Source organism: Zalophus californianus, chromosome 1, assembly GCF_009762305.2.
Source record: "Zalophus californianus isolate mZalCal1 chromosome 1, mZalCal1.pri.v2, whole genome shotgun sequence".
Classification (NCBI taxonomy): Eukaryota; Metazoa; Chordata; class Mammalia; order Carnivora; family Otariidae; genus Zalophus; species Zalophus californianus.
In genome coordinates, this window is record NC_045595.1 from 61097877 (window position 1) to 61110787 (window position 12911).

Below are 12911 nucleotides of genomic sequence, written 5' to 3' on the forward strand. Positions count from 1 at the left end.
ACAAACTCATGTACATATTTATCCTCTCCAAAATGTCCATTTATAGGAGAAAGTATATCTTTATGTGACTTCAGAGACACACACTGTTCTGTATGTATGTGTATATCTATGTGTGCAAATATATTTATGTAATATATATGTAGAGTATATACACACATTATTCTGAATTTTTTCATTTTTTTATTAGTTATTTTGAAAATTTTCCATAGTCATTTATAGCTCTACTTACAGGTCTACCTCATGTTTTTTCAGCTTCATTAGTATTGGCATTTAAATAAGTTTAAGGTATACAATGTGATGATTTGATACACCTATATATTGAGGTCCACCTCATTTTTAAGGCTGCATAATATTCCAGTGTATGGATGTCCTGGAATTTAATCATATATTGATTGGGCTCCAGACTTTTAATATTACAATGTTGCAGTGAAAATCTTGTAGATGTTTTTGCACATTGGTGGTGTATTTGTGAGATTGAAAACTGGAAGCAAAATTGTTGTCAGGTGACATTTATAATTTTACCATATAAATTACTGGTCAAAGGTAATAGCTATTTACAGTGCTACCAGTAGTATATGAGAGTTCCTATTTGCCCTTAGCTTTGCTAATACATCACCCCAACCATTGTCTCCTAAGGCACCATCTTCCCCCCATCTCTGCTAGGTTATTCATCAGGTTCCCCCTCCAGCTATTAGCCACTTGTCTGCTCTTTCTTGTCTCCTAAAAAAAATGTTGTCTATACTGGCAGTCTCCAATTTCTCTCCATTCTCTTCCATCCTTAAATTCCTATTATGTAAATTCTTAAGCGTGCATAAAAATAGAATAATAAACCCTTACCTAAGCCTCCATGTATCTGTCCCTCAGCTTCAACATAACATTTTGCTCATTTTATTTATTTCCTGTCCCTCTTTTTCCTAGAATATTTTCAGGTAAATACCAGTCATAATTTCAACCACAAATACTTTAGTGTGTATCTCTGATAGGGCTTTTAAAAAACAACAAAGTAGTCAGTATACCATTATTTCACCCAACAAAATTAGTAATTCTTTAATATCATCTGATATCCAATCCATCTTAAATTTTTCTGTCTCAAAAAAAGTCTAAAATGGATTTGTTCAAATCAGGATCCAAACAAGTTCTTTAAGCTCCCCCAGTCTTTAAGTCTCATCATCCCTTGTCTTTATTTTACACCTTCAATTTGTTGAAGAAACTGGGTTATTTGTCCTATGGAATGTCCCACATTCTGGATTTGGTGTGCTATTTAACATGTTCAATATCCCATGTGTTTACAAACTGATCATCGCTGTGGAGGCTTGATTTCCATTCAGGTTGTTTTGTTTGTTTTGGCCAATAATTAATCACAGCTGGTGTTGGGTCCTTGCTATTGCAACACAATGGAGATATTAACCTCTGGCTGTTCCTTTTTTTAGTAACACTAAGATTGATCACTAGGTTTGCAGGTTACCAACCTGAGCCATTCAACAAAATGTTTTCCATCAACTTTTCACCTAACACTTTTAGCAGCCTAGATCCCTTATTTCACTAGAAGTCAATTTCTTAATCCTACCATTTCTCTGGCATTTAGCTGTGATTATCAAGTGAAGAACTTTCCCTTATCAAGTTAACCTGATAACACAAAGAGGTCAGGATAATTGTTTCGTTTTTCCCGTTAGCCATTTTCCCAAAATAATGGGTTGGTGCTCTAGTAACCTCCAAAGGTGACCCATAGTTTTCAACTATTATTATGACTTTGTGGATTTTTATATATTTTGTATTTCAATGTAATATCCTTTCTGATGCTCAAAGTACACCATCTTTGGCCAATAGGAGGCTTTAAGTTGGCTCCTGAGTCCTTGTGACATGACCTTACTCTGATTGCTTCCTTGCTTTCAGACACAAGACGGTCCAGCCTCATCTCATCCTTCCCCTGCCCCTTTAGTGGGACAGTCTTGGTGCTAGGCTGGGTCTCACCCCTGGGTTCCAATTGCTTCAAGACCTTTCAGTGGACAAAACTATGTGATATGTGTTTTTCAGAAAAAGAAAAATAAATCACAGTATTTTACTGGTATTTCCAATTGAAATATACAATCTCAGGGTTTTTACTTGAGTCTTGTGTCTCTTTTGTGCTGAAAATCTTGATTTGTAATTCCAATGACATAATAAATATGTGCTCTATCATCTATATAAATATACACAGTTTCAAAATGATAACACAAATCTCATTGCTAAAAATAAAAATGCTGAATGCAGTTTAAGATTTCTTTGTGATTTTTTGGTCTGTAGGATGTATTTCATTAGGAAACTGCTGACAAAATGCTGGGTTTTAAAGTCACTTGAAATTCTGTATGTGGTTTTACCTCCACCTTGATACACTTAACTTTGTCTTAATTGTAAGAGGTGTTTTTTGTTTTTTTGTTATTGTCTTTTTAGTTATAGAAAACACTGAAAAGATCCCAAAGTAAAAAGTATAAAACAAGATACAGATCCAGGTGCTACCCGTGTCCAGCTCCCTACCACCACTACAAAGGGAACTGATTAAGTTATTGGTATCACACACTTTCCATTGCACTAAAAACAAAAGCAGATGCGTATTTTTCATTTGTCCCCTCCATTCCTATACAATAGGTAGCATACCACAGATTCCACTCTTCACTTCCTCCACTCTAGAGAGAACTCCAGAATAGTCTACAGAAATAGTCATTTCCTTTCACAGCTGTGTAGTATTCCATTGTAGGGATGTACCACAGGTTTTTCCATCAATCCCTCAATGGAGATTTAGGTGGCCTCCAATCTTGTAATAAAGATCTTTGTGCATATCCCATTTCAGATTTTTGCCAGTGTGTCTCAGATAGATTCTTAGAAGTGAGACTGCCCAGATAAGGAACAGACTCATATTTAATTTGCTAGTTATTAACAAATTCCATCCACAGGAATTTATACTTTTCAGAGTGCCTGTTCCCCGCTATGTCAGCAACAACAGTGTATTGTGTAACTTGGATTTTCCCCCACCTGACAAGGTAAGAAATGGTGTCTCGGTAGTTTAAATTTGCCCTTCCCTTAGTAGGCATACCCTCCTATGTTTAAGGGCCATTTGCATTTCTATTTTCTGTGAACTATCTGTTCATATCTTTCTGCCTAGTGTTCTTGCAGTTTCTTCTCAAAGTTTAAAAATTCTCACATATTAGAGCTATGTGTGCCTTCTGTAACAAATAGTGCAAATATTTTTGCTCGTTTATTTACTTTTTAACTTTGCTTTTTTTGGCTATCCAAAACTCTTTCAGTCAAAGATGCAAACTGAGAGGTAGGAAAGTTTTCCTTCCTCTCAGATTATAAAGAAGTTCATACATATCTTCTTGTAATTATTTAGGCTTCATTTTCACAGCTGGGTGTCTAATCCATTCAGTTTTTATCCTTGTGCTGCGTGAGAAATGGATTCAACTTTGTTTTCTTCCATATAGTTAACCACATTTGTCTCAACACCATTAAGTCTTCTCCTCCATCAATAAGATGCTTCCATTATCATATACTAAATTCCTGGATTTCATATTGTTCTTAGTAATGTTATAATATCCAGTAGGGTTATCCCTTCTTCCCCACGGTTCTTTTCTAGGGCTCTTCTGGCTAGTATTATTTTTTCCAATACCTTTATATAGGAAAAAACTTGTTTTATTGGGATCTAGTACACCCTTTATACATACACACACACATATATGTACATGTAAAATATATATAAATGTAATGTATATAACTATGTACATATGTAATATACATCTATATAAACAGAGACACATCAAAAGTGTTTTCTAAATAATACTCTGAAACCAACTCTAGGCAAACTTTCTTTGAAAATAAGTTTTAGAAGGACACGGACATCACAGTAAAGGCTGCGTGAACACAAAACAGCCAGTGTGTGGAGGTCAGCGCAGCACAGCGCAGAGCAGCCTTCCCTCCCAATGCTAGCAAGTGTTGCTGTGCCCACTGGATCCACGGTCCTACAGTAACTCGTACAGACTGGGCCATACCAAAAACTCAAGAAAATATACAGCAGCTGATTTGTTGCAACTATCACAGTAAAATTTATTCTGTAAAATAAAGTTGAAGTACATGTGTATAATTTAGCAAAGATCAAATACTGTAATAGAATTTTTTTAAGAAAACATTTAGCACCCACTGTATTTTTAGGAATTTGCGGATTGTGACCTTCTCTGCTAGCTCAATATTCACAAAATTACATATTCTATAACCCAAGGGAAAATTTAACTTTTAAAATGAATTACGACAATATTTTTCAAATAAAGCAAAATCAGTTGGTAGGAAAGTAAGTTCCACTTGACATTTGGGTACAACTTTCTCCTGAATCACTTGGCACATCTGTGGTCAGAAACTCCATTTACTAAGTGAACTAGTAACTTCCCTCCAAGGGCTGAGACCAAATTTCCTTCGCGGAAACCTTCCTGTACAAATGAAAACTGTCATTTACCCAATTAAGAGAGACTGGGAGTGTGTCAAAAATACAAAAATATTACCCAAATTATTTGTACCACTTAAAGGTTTGGAGCTAGCCCTCTAAGATACTAAATAAAAAGTACAGGCTACTTTTGTTTGTTAGGTAGAAAGATCTGAACTGTCTTGGCTCTCATGTTACCTTTTGCAGTAACATAGTTAAGGTGCCAAGTGAGACAAACTGCTGGGAAACTATCTGTTGTGCTTCAGTATAATTTGCCTATTCCTTTGTAGGGAAGACAATGTTGAAAATAGAATGTTCGATGTTTCTGGCCGTTAATCCACAGTGATACAACCTTACATTTCCTAACTACAGATTTCCTAATTAACCATTTTAAAAACGCAACAGTCAAAACCATTAAACCTTTATTTGCATACAAACAGTTCTGTTTTTATTTACACAACCACCTTTTTCCTAGACAAGCAATGTTAACAAAACAAGGCAAAGATGCCTTGTTGATGACTATCTTATTCAATTTTCTTTTTTGGAGGGTCTTCTCAGCAGCCAGTTATCACATGGCAATTTTCACAGTTTCAAAGAAGTTTTCTTCATTTTAAAACACCAAGAAAGTGTTACACTTGATGGTAGTTACTGTCAAATAGTTTAATCAACCTTATATAGCTTTTATAATATAACTTCAAGTATGTGTATTATTTAATCAACACAAACCTTGAAAACAAAAACCCAGCAATCAAGTGCTATCCCATTTCTGGTGCCATGAGATGCAACAGTACCACCTATTTTTCTGTTTTAGTGGTTAAAAAAGGAATCCAGTTTTAGCACCCATCTACAGGAGTTAGAGGTTAATGACAATATATGATCGGCTTACTGGAAGGTAGCAGTCTTAATATCCCCTCAGAAGGACATCTGTTCCTTATGCTGCAACCTGGCTCATGGAAAAGAATAGTATTAATTGGGGGGAGGGGCAGAGAAAGGACAGACTTTTTAGTTAAGGCTTTTCAGTACTTAAATCACTTCAATACTAATGTCATGTTTCCCTGGAAGTACAGAATTATATCACATACAAAAGATCTCAAGGAATTATGTGGTTGCAGATACATCAGGATAGACCACATTTAAAATGTTGAACATGGCTTAGAGAACAGAGGAAAATCAGAAAAATTAATGCTAGTGATCAACTCCCATCTTTTTAGCCAAAATGCTATCTCATCACTCCATTTCAAAAATGAAGTGAAAGATTCTAAACAAGTGATAACTTTTTACATAAAAACACACAAAACTGTGATTAACTATATCAGTTATTAGACATGGTAAATACAGGCAAAGAAAATAAAGTGCACCATTACAGTATATAAAATTATAGACCCAGTAATCTTTTAAAATTGGCAATATAGACTGAAATATAAAAAGTACCTGACATAGCAAAGTTAGATAGAAATGAAAAAAATTTCAGTTGAAAAATTACAATTTTTCAGTACAGCAGAGGGGCAAATAACCTTTTATTAAAGCTATTAGATTTGGAGACTCTTGAATATTTCGATTTTGTGTAGGAGAAAGGAAAGCCATTCTTCTAGAAGGCACTAGCTGGTTTAAATGTGCAAGCAACTTCATAAAGAAAATATGTGCGAAGTACAGTCAGGAAGACTGCTGGTTCTTTTGTTGTATTCCTTACTCTGCACGGGAGACTGCGCAGTATTGCTGAGGAACTCTATCAGTCAACAGGCTCTCCCATATCCTCTTCAGCGTGTTCAGTCCACAGTGTCACAGATCTCCTTCACTTTCTGGTTGAAGTCTTCTGGTTGATCTGCATACACATAATGCCCTGCCCCAAGAATGGCCTGGGAAAGGAAAAGAAGTCGGAAGGTCAGTGAACAAAAGCATTTAATAAAACACATGGCAAAGACATTTAGCAGTGAAAGTGAGAACAGCTATACAGAAATAAAATATAAAAGAACGAGCAACACTGATCTGTAGTAACTTTTATGTATTTCCATCAAATAATCTGAGAATAAAGAGAAAAATCTATTGGACCTCACTAAAATTTTATATGCAGAAAAACATTCTAAACTGACCAATAATGTCAGGACCAGCAGATCAAATGAACCAAGTAAGAACATGTTGCCTTGTGAGGTGGGAGTTGGTCAGGTGCCACTGGAATATCCCTCTCCCACCTTGGAGATGCCACGGCTCTAGGGACAGGCACGACCAGTCTGGAAATGAAAATGTGTGTGGGTCAAACCCTGTCCCTTATCACAAGTGACATCAGGTCCTGATGGAGGCTGGAGGTCTAGCTCAGATCTGAAAGCACAGTGAAACCTCACTGAAGGCAAACATAATACAGCAGGTTTCACCTACAACTGAAAACCCAAACTAAGCCACACACTTACTATTGTTTTCACATATGAATGTGGTCGTAAAGACTGGATGCTGTTGCCAGAATTGCCATCTATGCAGGATCGGGCGCCATAGATCACCGAAACTGGAATGTCAGGGTGCATTTTACCAATTCGCTGGAGCATTGGCCTTTTTGCCCATCCATAAGGAATAGTCATATTTTTGAATGCTGTCTCGCCACTTAAGGAAGAGGAAAACAACACACATATGACTTCTGGGGATGAGTATGTACTGCACCCCCACCTTCATGAAAAATACTCATATTTAGCTTCTCCCCCACTTAAGAAAATTCTCAATTTAAACAGAAAATATACTAGAAAGTTTAAGAAACAACCCCCACAGAAGATACATACTTTTGTTAGATAAACAAGGATGCTCTAAACTCTAGTGGATTAAAAGTCACCCTCTTCTAAATCAAACATGCAACCCTATCATTATTAAATTCCCTGTGGGGAGAGTTAAAATGTTTTTTTCACTGTAACTTGTTTCAAATGTAGAAGGTAGCTTTTCAACATGTGCATGGCACCAGCTTTTTACCTGGAATAGTAAAAAACCAATACCAAGATAAGAAGAAAAGCAGATTGTATATTTACATTTTTTATTTTCTGCATATAAAGACATTTAATGTTTAAAAAAACCTTTCTGGCTAGGGAGACACTGTGCCTCCTAGAGTTAACCCATTCTTAGAGACAGCAAAGGATTCAACTGGGAACATGCCTGTCATATGCCACCTAACCAATCCAGAGCCATGCCTCTTCTGTACTGCCCACACTGCCCACACATCCAGGAGGCAATATTCCTCTGCCTTAATCATCCTAGGGCCAGGTGCCAGGCAATGAGAGACCACCCCTATATCTTAGAGCCCACAGAAATTATTCAACTACCCAATCCTGAACTGTCTGCCGTGCCCCTGCCTTGCCTTTCCTGAAGAACCCAATAAAAGTTCTGGCCTCAACTTTCCCTTCACTGTATTTTCTGTCACCTGACCACAATCTGGTGCTTCCCTGCAATCGTTCATGGCACTCAGTGACACCCCTCCCTCTCTCTAGGACCTGTGAGTATAATAAACTTTGCTTTCTTGAGCCTGTCTTCTCCTGTGCCCACACCTGATGGATCATCACACAAAAGAACACAGAACACTTTGCAAACTCCCAGGATAGATCCACTGTGCTGTCACTTCTGTTTCCTTGCAGTACTCGGCACAACTCTGAATTGCCTGCTATGAAGAATTCAAATTCTACCACAAGAAAGACAACAAATTAGCACTACACAGGCACACGTAATCCTGAAATGTAAGTGAAGAACAAAGCATGGAGACCAAGCAGAAAAACAGATGATGTACCTGGAAGGGACCACTAAAAACTGTGGGAACAAGTCAGTGGAGTGTGAAGTCCCTAATCCACCAGACCCAATGGCCTAGTGAGTGACAAAACATCAATCTCTTCAGGACTCCAAACCTCTCCAGCCTCCTTCACTCTTGGCAGAGAACCTCTAACCTACTTTATTAAAAAGACTAAGGCTATCCATCCACCCCAATAGCTGCCACAGCCTTGGCGCTTTAATAAAGCAGGTGTGCGTGTTCTCTGCCAAAAGTGAGGGAGGCTGGCTCTGTACCTCGCCTCTCGGCCTTGCACCTGAGTCTCCACCTTGGAAAGGCTGAGGTACCGCCTCCAGGTTCTGCAGTATGGCCCATGGCCCACCTACACTGGAGTCATCTGAAGCCCTTGTTAAACATGCAGCCCAGGATCACTGAATCAGTCTTAGAAACAGGGCTCAGGAATCCTATCTTTGACAAGCTCCCCCAATAATTCTGGTACACCATGAAGCATGAGAACTGGAGCTCTCCTCTGCCTACTCTGTGCCTGACCCTCTCCCTAGGAACTCCAGGGTCTTGTCTTCCAGGTTCCTTCTAGCTCCCCACTATCTTCAGGCTGTTTTCTCCACTGGTGCCTTGTACCTAATGTCCATGAGTCATTCATTTTAAAAAATAGGAAACATCTTTCTTTGGCCCTCTTGCTCCCTGTGGCTACCATGGTCACAGGCTCTTCCTCCCTCCCTCTTTCTCCCCTCTTCTAATCACTGTCAAAATACCTACAAAACCCCCCTCCCCATCTTCCAGCCCTCACTTTACTCTTCACCCACTGCACCAGTGTTTGTCATGCTGATCCAGGGTCATTAAAAAGTGCTCAGCAAAAAAGGGATACAGTCACCATGTGAAGTGGAACCATGCTGACTGGCATCTCCCATGCACTTGGAAGACTTAATACCCTTTGGCATAGCAAAAGTTTCTAAGAAGATACACGGTACAGGAAACCATTTACTTTTGTTTAATCCAGTTGCCCTTTTTTTGTAGAGCATGCATACTCAGTCTGGAAATGCTGTTTTATTTGAAATTCTTCTTTCTCTCTCAACTCCAGCTACCTTCTAGAGGTACCCAGGACTGAAACTTCCTCAACTTATCCATAAGCACTTTTGGGGAAGACAGTACATCCTGCTTATTATTAGTCTCTCATCGGCATCCAGTACAATGTTTTACAGACTAGGCACTCCATTAATACATGAGTAAATTAAGAAGTATTAGTCAGTTAACTACTGATAAAAATCTAGACTATTCACATGTTTTCAAAGAAGAAAAGTGTAAAACACCAACACAGTAAATTTAGAATCCTAACCCTTACCTTGGAGTCTGCACATTACAGTGGTAGATGTACTCTGTCACGGTGTCATCTTCAAACATTGACGAATACTTTCGTTTGAAATCAGGCCTTAAACGCTGCACTAGACTTAAGCCTACGTAACAGGAAACCAATGTTTTAAATTATAGTTAACTGACAGACTAACAGAGAAAGGTTTTGTGTCTGCTTATAGAGTATGTGTTATATGCATACAAATCTACATGTATTCAAGTGTATATTTTAGGTGGAAAAGAGCACAGATCCTAGAAGCTGCTCTCCTCAAGTTCCCTAAGAATTAAAAAAGAGGTAAGGAGTATTCCATATTGCCTTACAGAAAAGCTTCAGGAGCCCAAGACATAGAAGTTAATTTTCTAAGACTTGTTTTTGTAGGAAAATAAATTCTATTAGACATGGCAGGTGAGTAGAGCAGCTCAAGGTAACGTATTAATTTGTATTTCTCCCATAATTATAACATATTAGTATCTAAATAAAGTAAACTGGAATATACAAGTCTTTCTGTGGAAAAATAAATCCAGGGTTTCTGCTTGGGACATTGCCAATCCTCCCGGCTAAGGCCATCCACTCCTGAGGTGAGAGGTAGGGGCATCCTTTCCCTAGAGGAAAAGGGATGAAGAACAGAAGCCTCCATCTGGTCACTGTTTTCCCTTCTGGGGCCCCAGCGGCTAGCCAGTTTCCCTTTCTGCTATCACTGCCCATTATTCTAGCAAGGTCTTACTTCTTTCCTGGCCCTCCTTCCTGCCTCTGAAGGAACTGTACAGCTCCATGGAGAATTCTTATGATGTGGTTGATATTCTAAATCATGTCCCACCCTGACCACACATAAGCAATAGTAGGAGACAAAGGGCATGGCGTGAGAGGGCCACTCCTAGGCATCCTCCCTCCCCAACCATTGTCTCCTAGTTTCTTTTCATACTTTACTCTTCCCATAATTACTCCCTTTGTAACTGTAATCAAGCACAATCCATTTATATTTCAGGACTGTACAGACTAAATGAAGTCCTTAAATAGTCCATCAAAGGAGGACCAGACACCTAAGAGGAGTGGCTCTACTCGGGAATGGGGAGGGGTTGGGGGTGGGAAAGAAAGGCTATCTGTCAGAGCACCAGGGAGTGTGGTGTGGTTGCCAACCCAATCCCTGTGCAGTCCCATAGCCCTCCCTATCCCAAATGAAGGCAGTAGGTCAAAGAGGGGCCTGGGCAGAGGGGAGCAGAATTCCACACCCTCCACACCCCCAGGCCTCTCTTCTCATCTCACTAACAGAACCTGACTCTTGTCTATCAGTTAGGCAGCAACATGCTCAGGAAAGTGGGCCCTCACTCCAGCCCCTGGCAACAAATCATGATTTATCAGCAACACAAAAGTATTCTTCTTTGCTAGTAGAAGAACTACGGGTGGGCAGAGACATAAGGGGAGACCTGCTGGGGCCTTCCAAGGAAGACTTTCTTCCCTGACACAGCATTATGGAGAGAAGACCATTTTCCATTTTTTCCTCTCTTCTTGCTCAGGGTGCTGCTTTGTGGGATGGGGCTTCCTGCCATTGCAGCCATCAAACACCATGAGGAAAAAAGTCAAGAGATCACAGTTGCAGGCCCAAACCCCAACGTCAATGAGCCAGCTACTAGAACAAATGCTAAAACCACAAGCCTGCTTGCTAAGGAAATAATGAAAGGCCCTATGGTTTAAACCACTTAGGTGGTTCAGCTACTTGCAGCTAAAAGCACTCCTCACTGATACAAGTTATAAGGAAAGCAGAGGTCCAGACCACCATCACTGGTGACAATGAGGGAAGGTCTCGAGACTCCCTTGGCTTTGGGGTGAAGAAAGAGGAGCTGAGAGTCAAATGAAATTAAATCAGAGACTAAACACTGGTATTTCAAAATATTACCAGAAACACAAATCTCTGCGGAAAAGGATAATTTTATCTTCTTAACACTCTGACATTATGGGGCAAGAAGGGCAATCAAGTCAGGCTCTGTGATCTGCCAGCTGGGTACTGTCAACTAGCCAAAGGCTCTCTAATGTGACCAACAGGTCAACATGCTGCACTTCTCCCCATGCCCCGGGCTGACTAACCCCATGGGCAGCATTTCCCACCTTCTCAGTTTTGCCAATTACCTGTAATATTTACAATATAAAGACTCCTCTTTGAGATAATCCTGGTTTCATTATTTTTACGCATGGACTGGTACTTTTTAGAGGAGGAAAAAAAGTAATTTAGTAATTCAGAGGAGGAGAAAAAGATTCAGTTTGTTTAAGATTCTGACTAACAACAGTAAATACTTCTCTACTGCCAATCTATAAACATTTTGCTTTCCTAGGACACAGATATAAGCACTCACCAAAGGGTCCTGCAATCCTGAGGCCAGCTAAAGGATTAAAGGGAGTCAATGCTGCTCCCAAGGCTCTGATCCACACTGGGATTGGTCTGTCTTGATCAGCAAGGTCCGGTCGCTCAGGAAAACCCCAAGGCTCCACTAAAATAAGATGATTAACCCTGTTGGAGGAAGAACAGATATAATTTCATTTGGCAAACTCACCCTAGGACTCTAAAGAATTAACATGATTTATAAAGCAAAGGTAGAAAAAAACCACCTTCCAAAACCTTCACATTAAAGAGAAGACTAATGGCTGACTAGTTACATCATGTTCTCATGACATGTAAACTATCAGATTTGGTAGGACTTGAGAGGTATATGGTAGGATTAGAGTTTCCTTTTTCATATATGTAAATGTGGATAATAAAGGGCATGTGGAAGGGCACATAACTGTGTAGCTACTCTTGAGGAATGGTATTCGTTGTTGAGGCTACCCTCTTGCGGATGATACAGATCAATGACCACTCAAAAAAGCCCAATGGTTCCATGCAGCACAAGGCTGACACTGCAGAAATGACTGAAGATTAATATTACACTTATAAAATAGCTTCAGACACCAACAACAGTTATCTCCTATGAACCAATCATTCTAAAAATGTAAAAGGCATTAGCACTTAGGTGGGTTCAAAAGGACTTTTAAATGAACTTTCCACAAACACAGAGATGTAATAATGTGGGCGGAAATTTCCCCTAGTTTAGTGAACATGAGCACATAGGTAGGGCTACCCATGATATCATGATATACTGACCTCAGATTCTGTTCCTAACCCTTTCCTAATTTTTTTCTTTACTGACCAAAGAGATAGAAAATTTTCAGCGAAATATATAAAATTGTTTTGTATCACTAATAGTTTTAATTTTTCCATCTTATGAAAACGTCTTCCTGCTGAAGGAAAACCAAAACTTCCATGTGCCTGCATCATGGTATTATATGTCATAAAGATCCTAAATAAAGCATAAAGGTCCTCATGACACAAATGA

The 12911-nt window shown here is 39.1% G+C and overlaps 1 protein-coding gene across 2 annotated transcripts in view; it reads right to left on the reverse strand.

The window, feature by feature from the left end:
* Nucleotides 1-4052: 4052 nt before the first annotated feature.
* The window catches only part of ABHD5 (abhydrolase domain containing 5, lysophosphatidic acid acyltransferase), a 29618-nt gene continuing 20759 nt past the window's right edge, over nucleotides 4053-12911 (reverse strand). The window contains exons 4-7 of one of the 2 annotated variants that reach the window (XM_027586128.2): nucleotides 11895-12049; nucleotides 9538-9649; nucleotides 6853-7039; nucleotides 4053-6303 (exon numbers count right to left, since the gene is read on the reverse strand). In XM_027586128.2, coding sequence (XP_027441929.1) covers nucleotides 6214-6303; nucleotides 6853-7039; nucleotides 9538-9649; nucleotides 11895-12049 — 544 coding nt within the window. In that variant the 3' untranslated portion in view covers nucleotides 4053-6213. The remainder of the gene's footprint in view (nucleotides 6304-6852; nucleotides 7040-9537; nucleotides 9650-11894; nucleotides 12050-12911) is intronic. The other variant, XM_027586129.2, reaches the window with a different exon arrangement.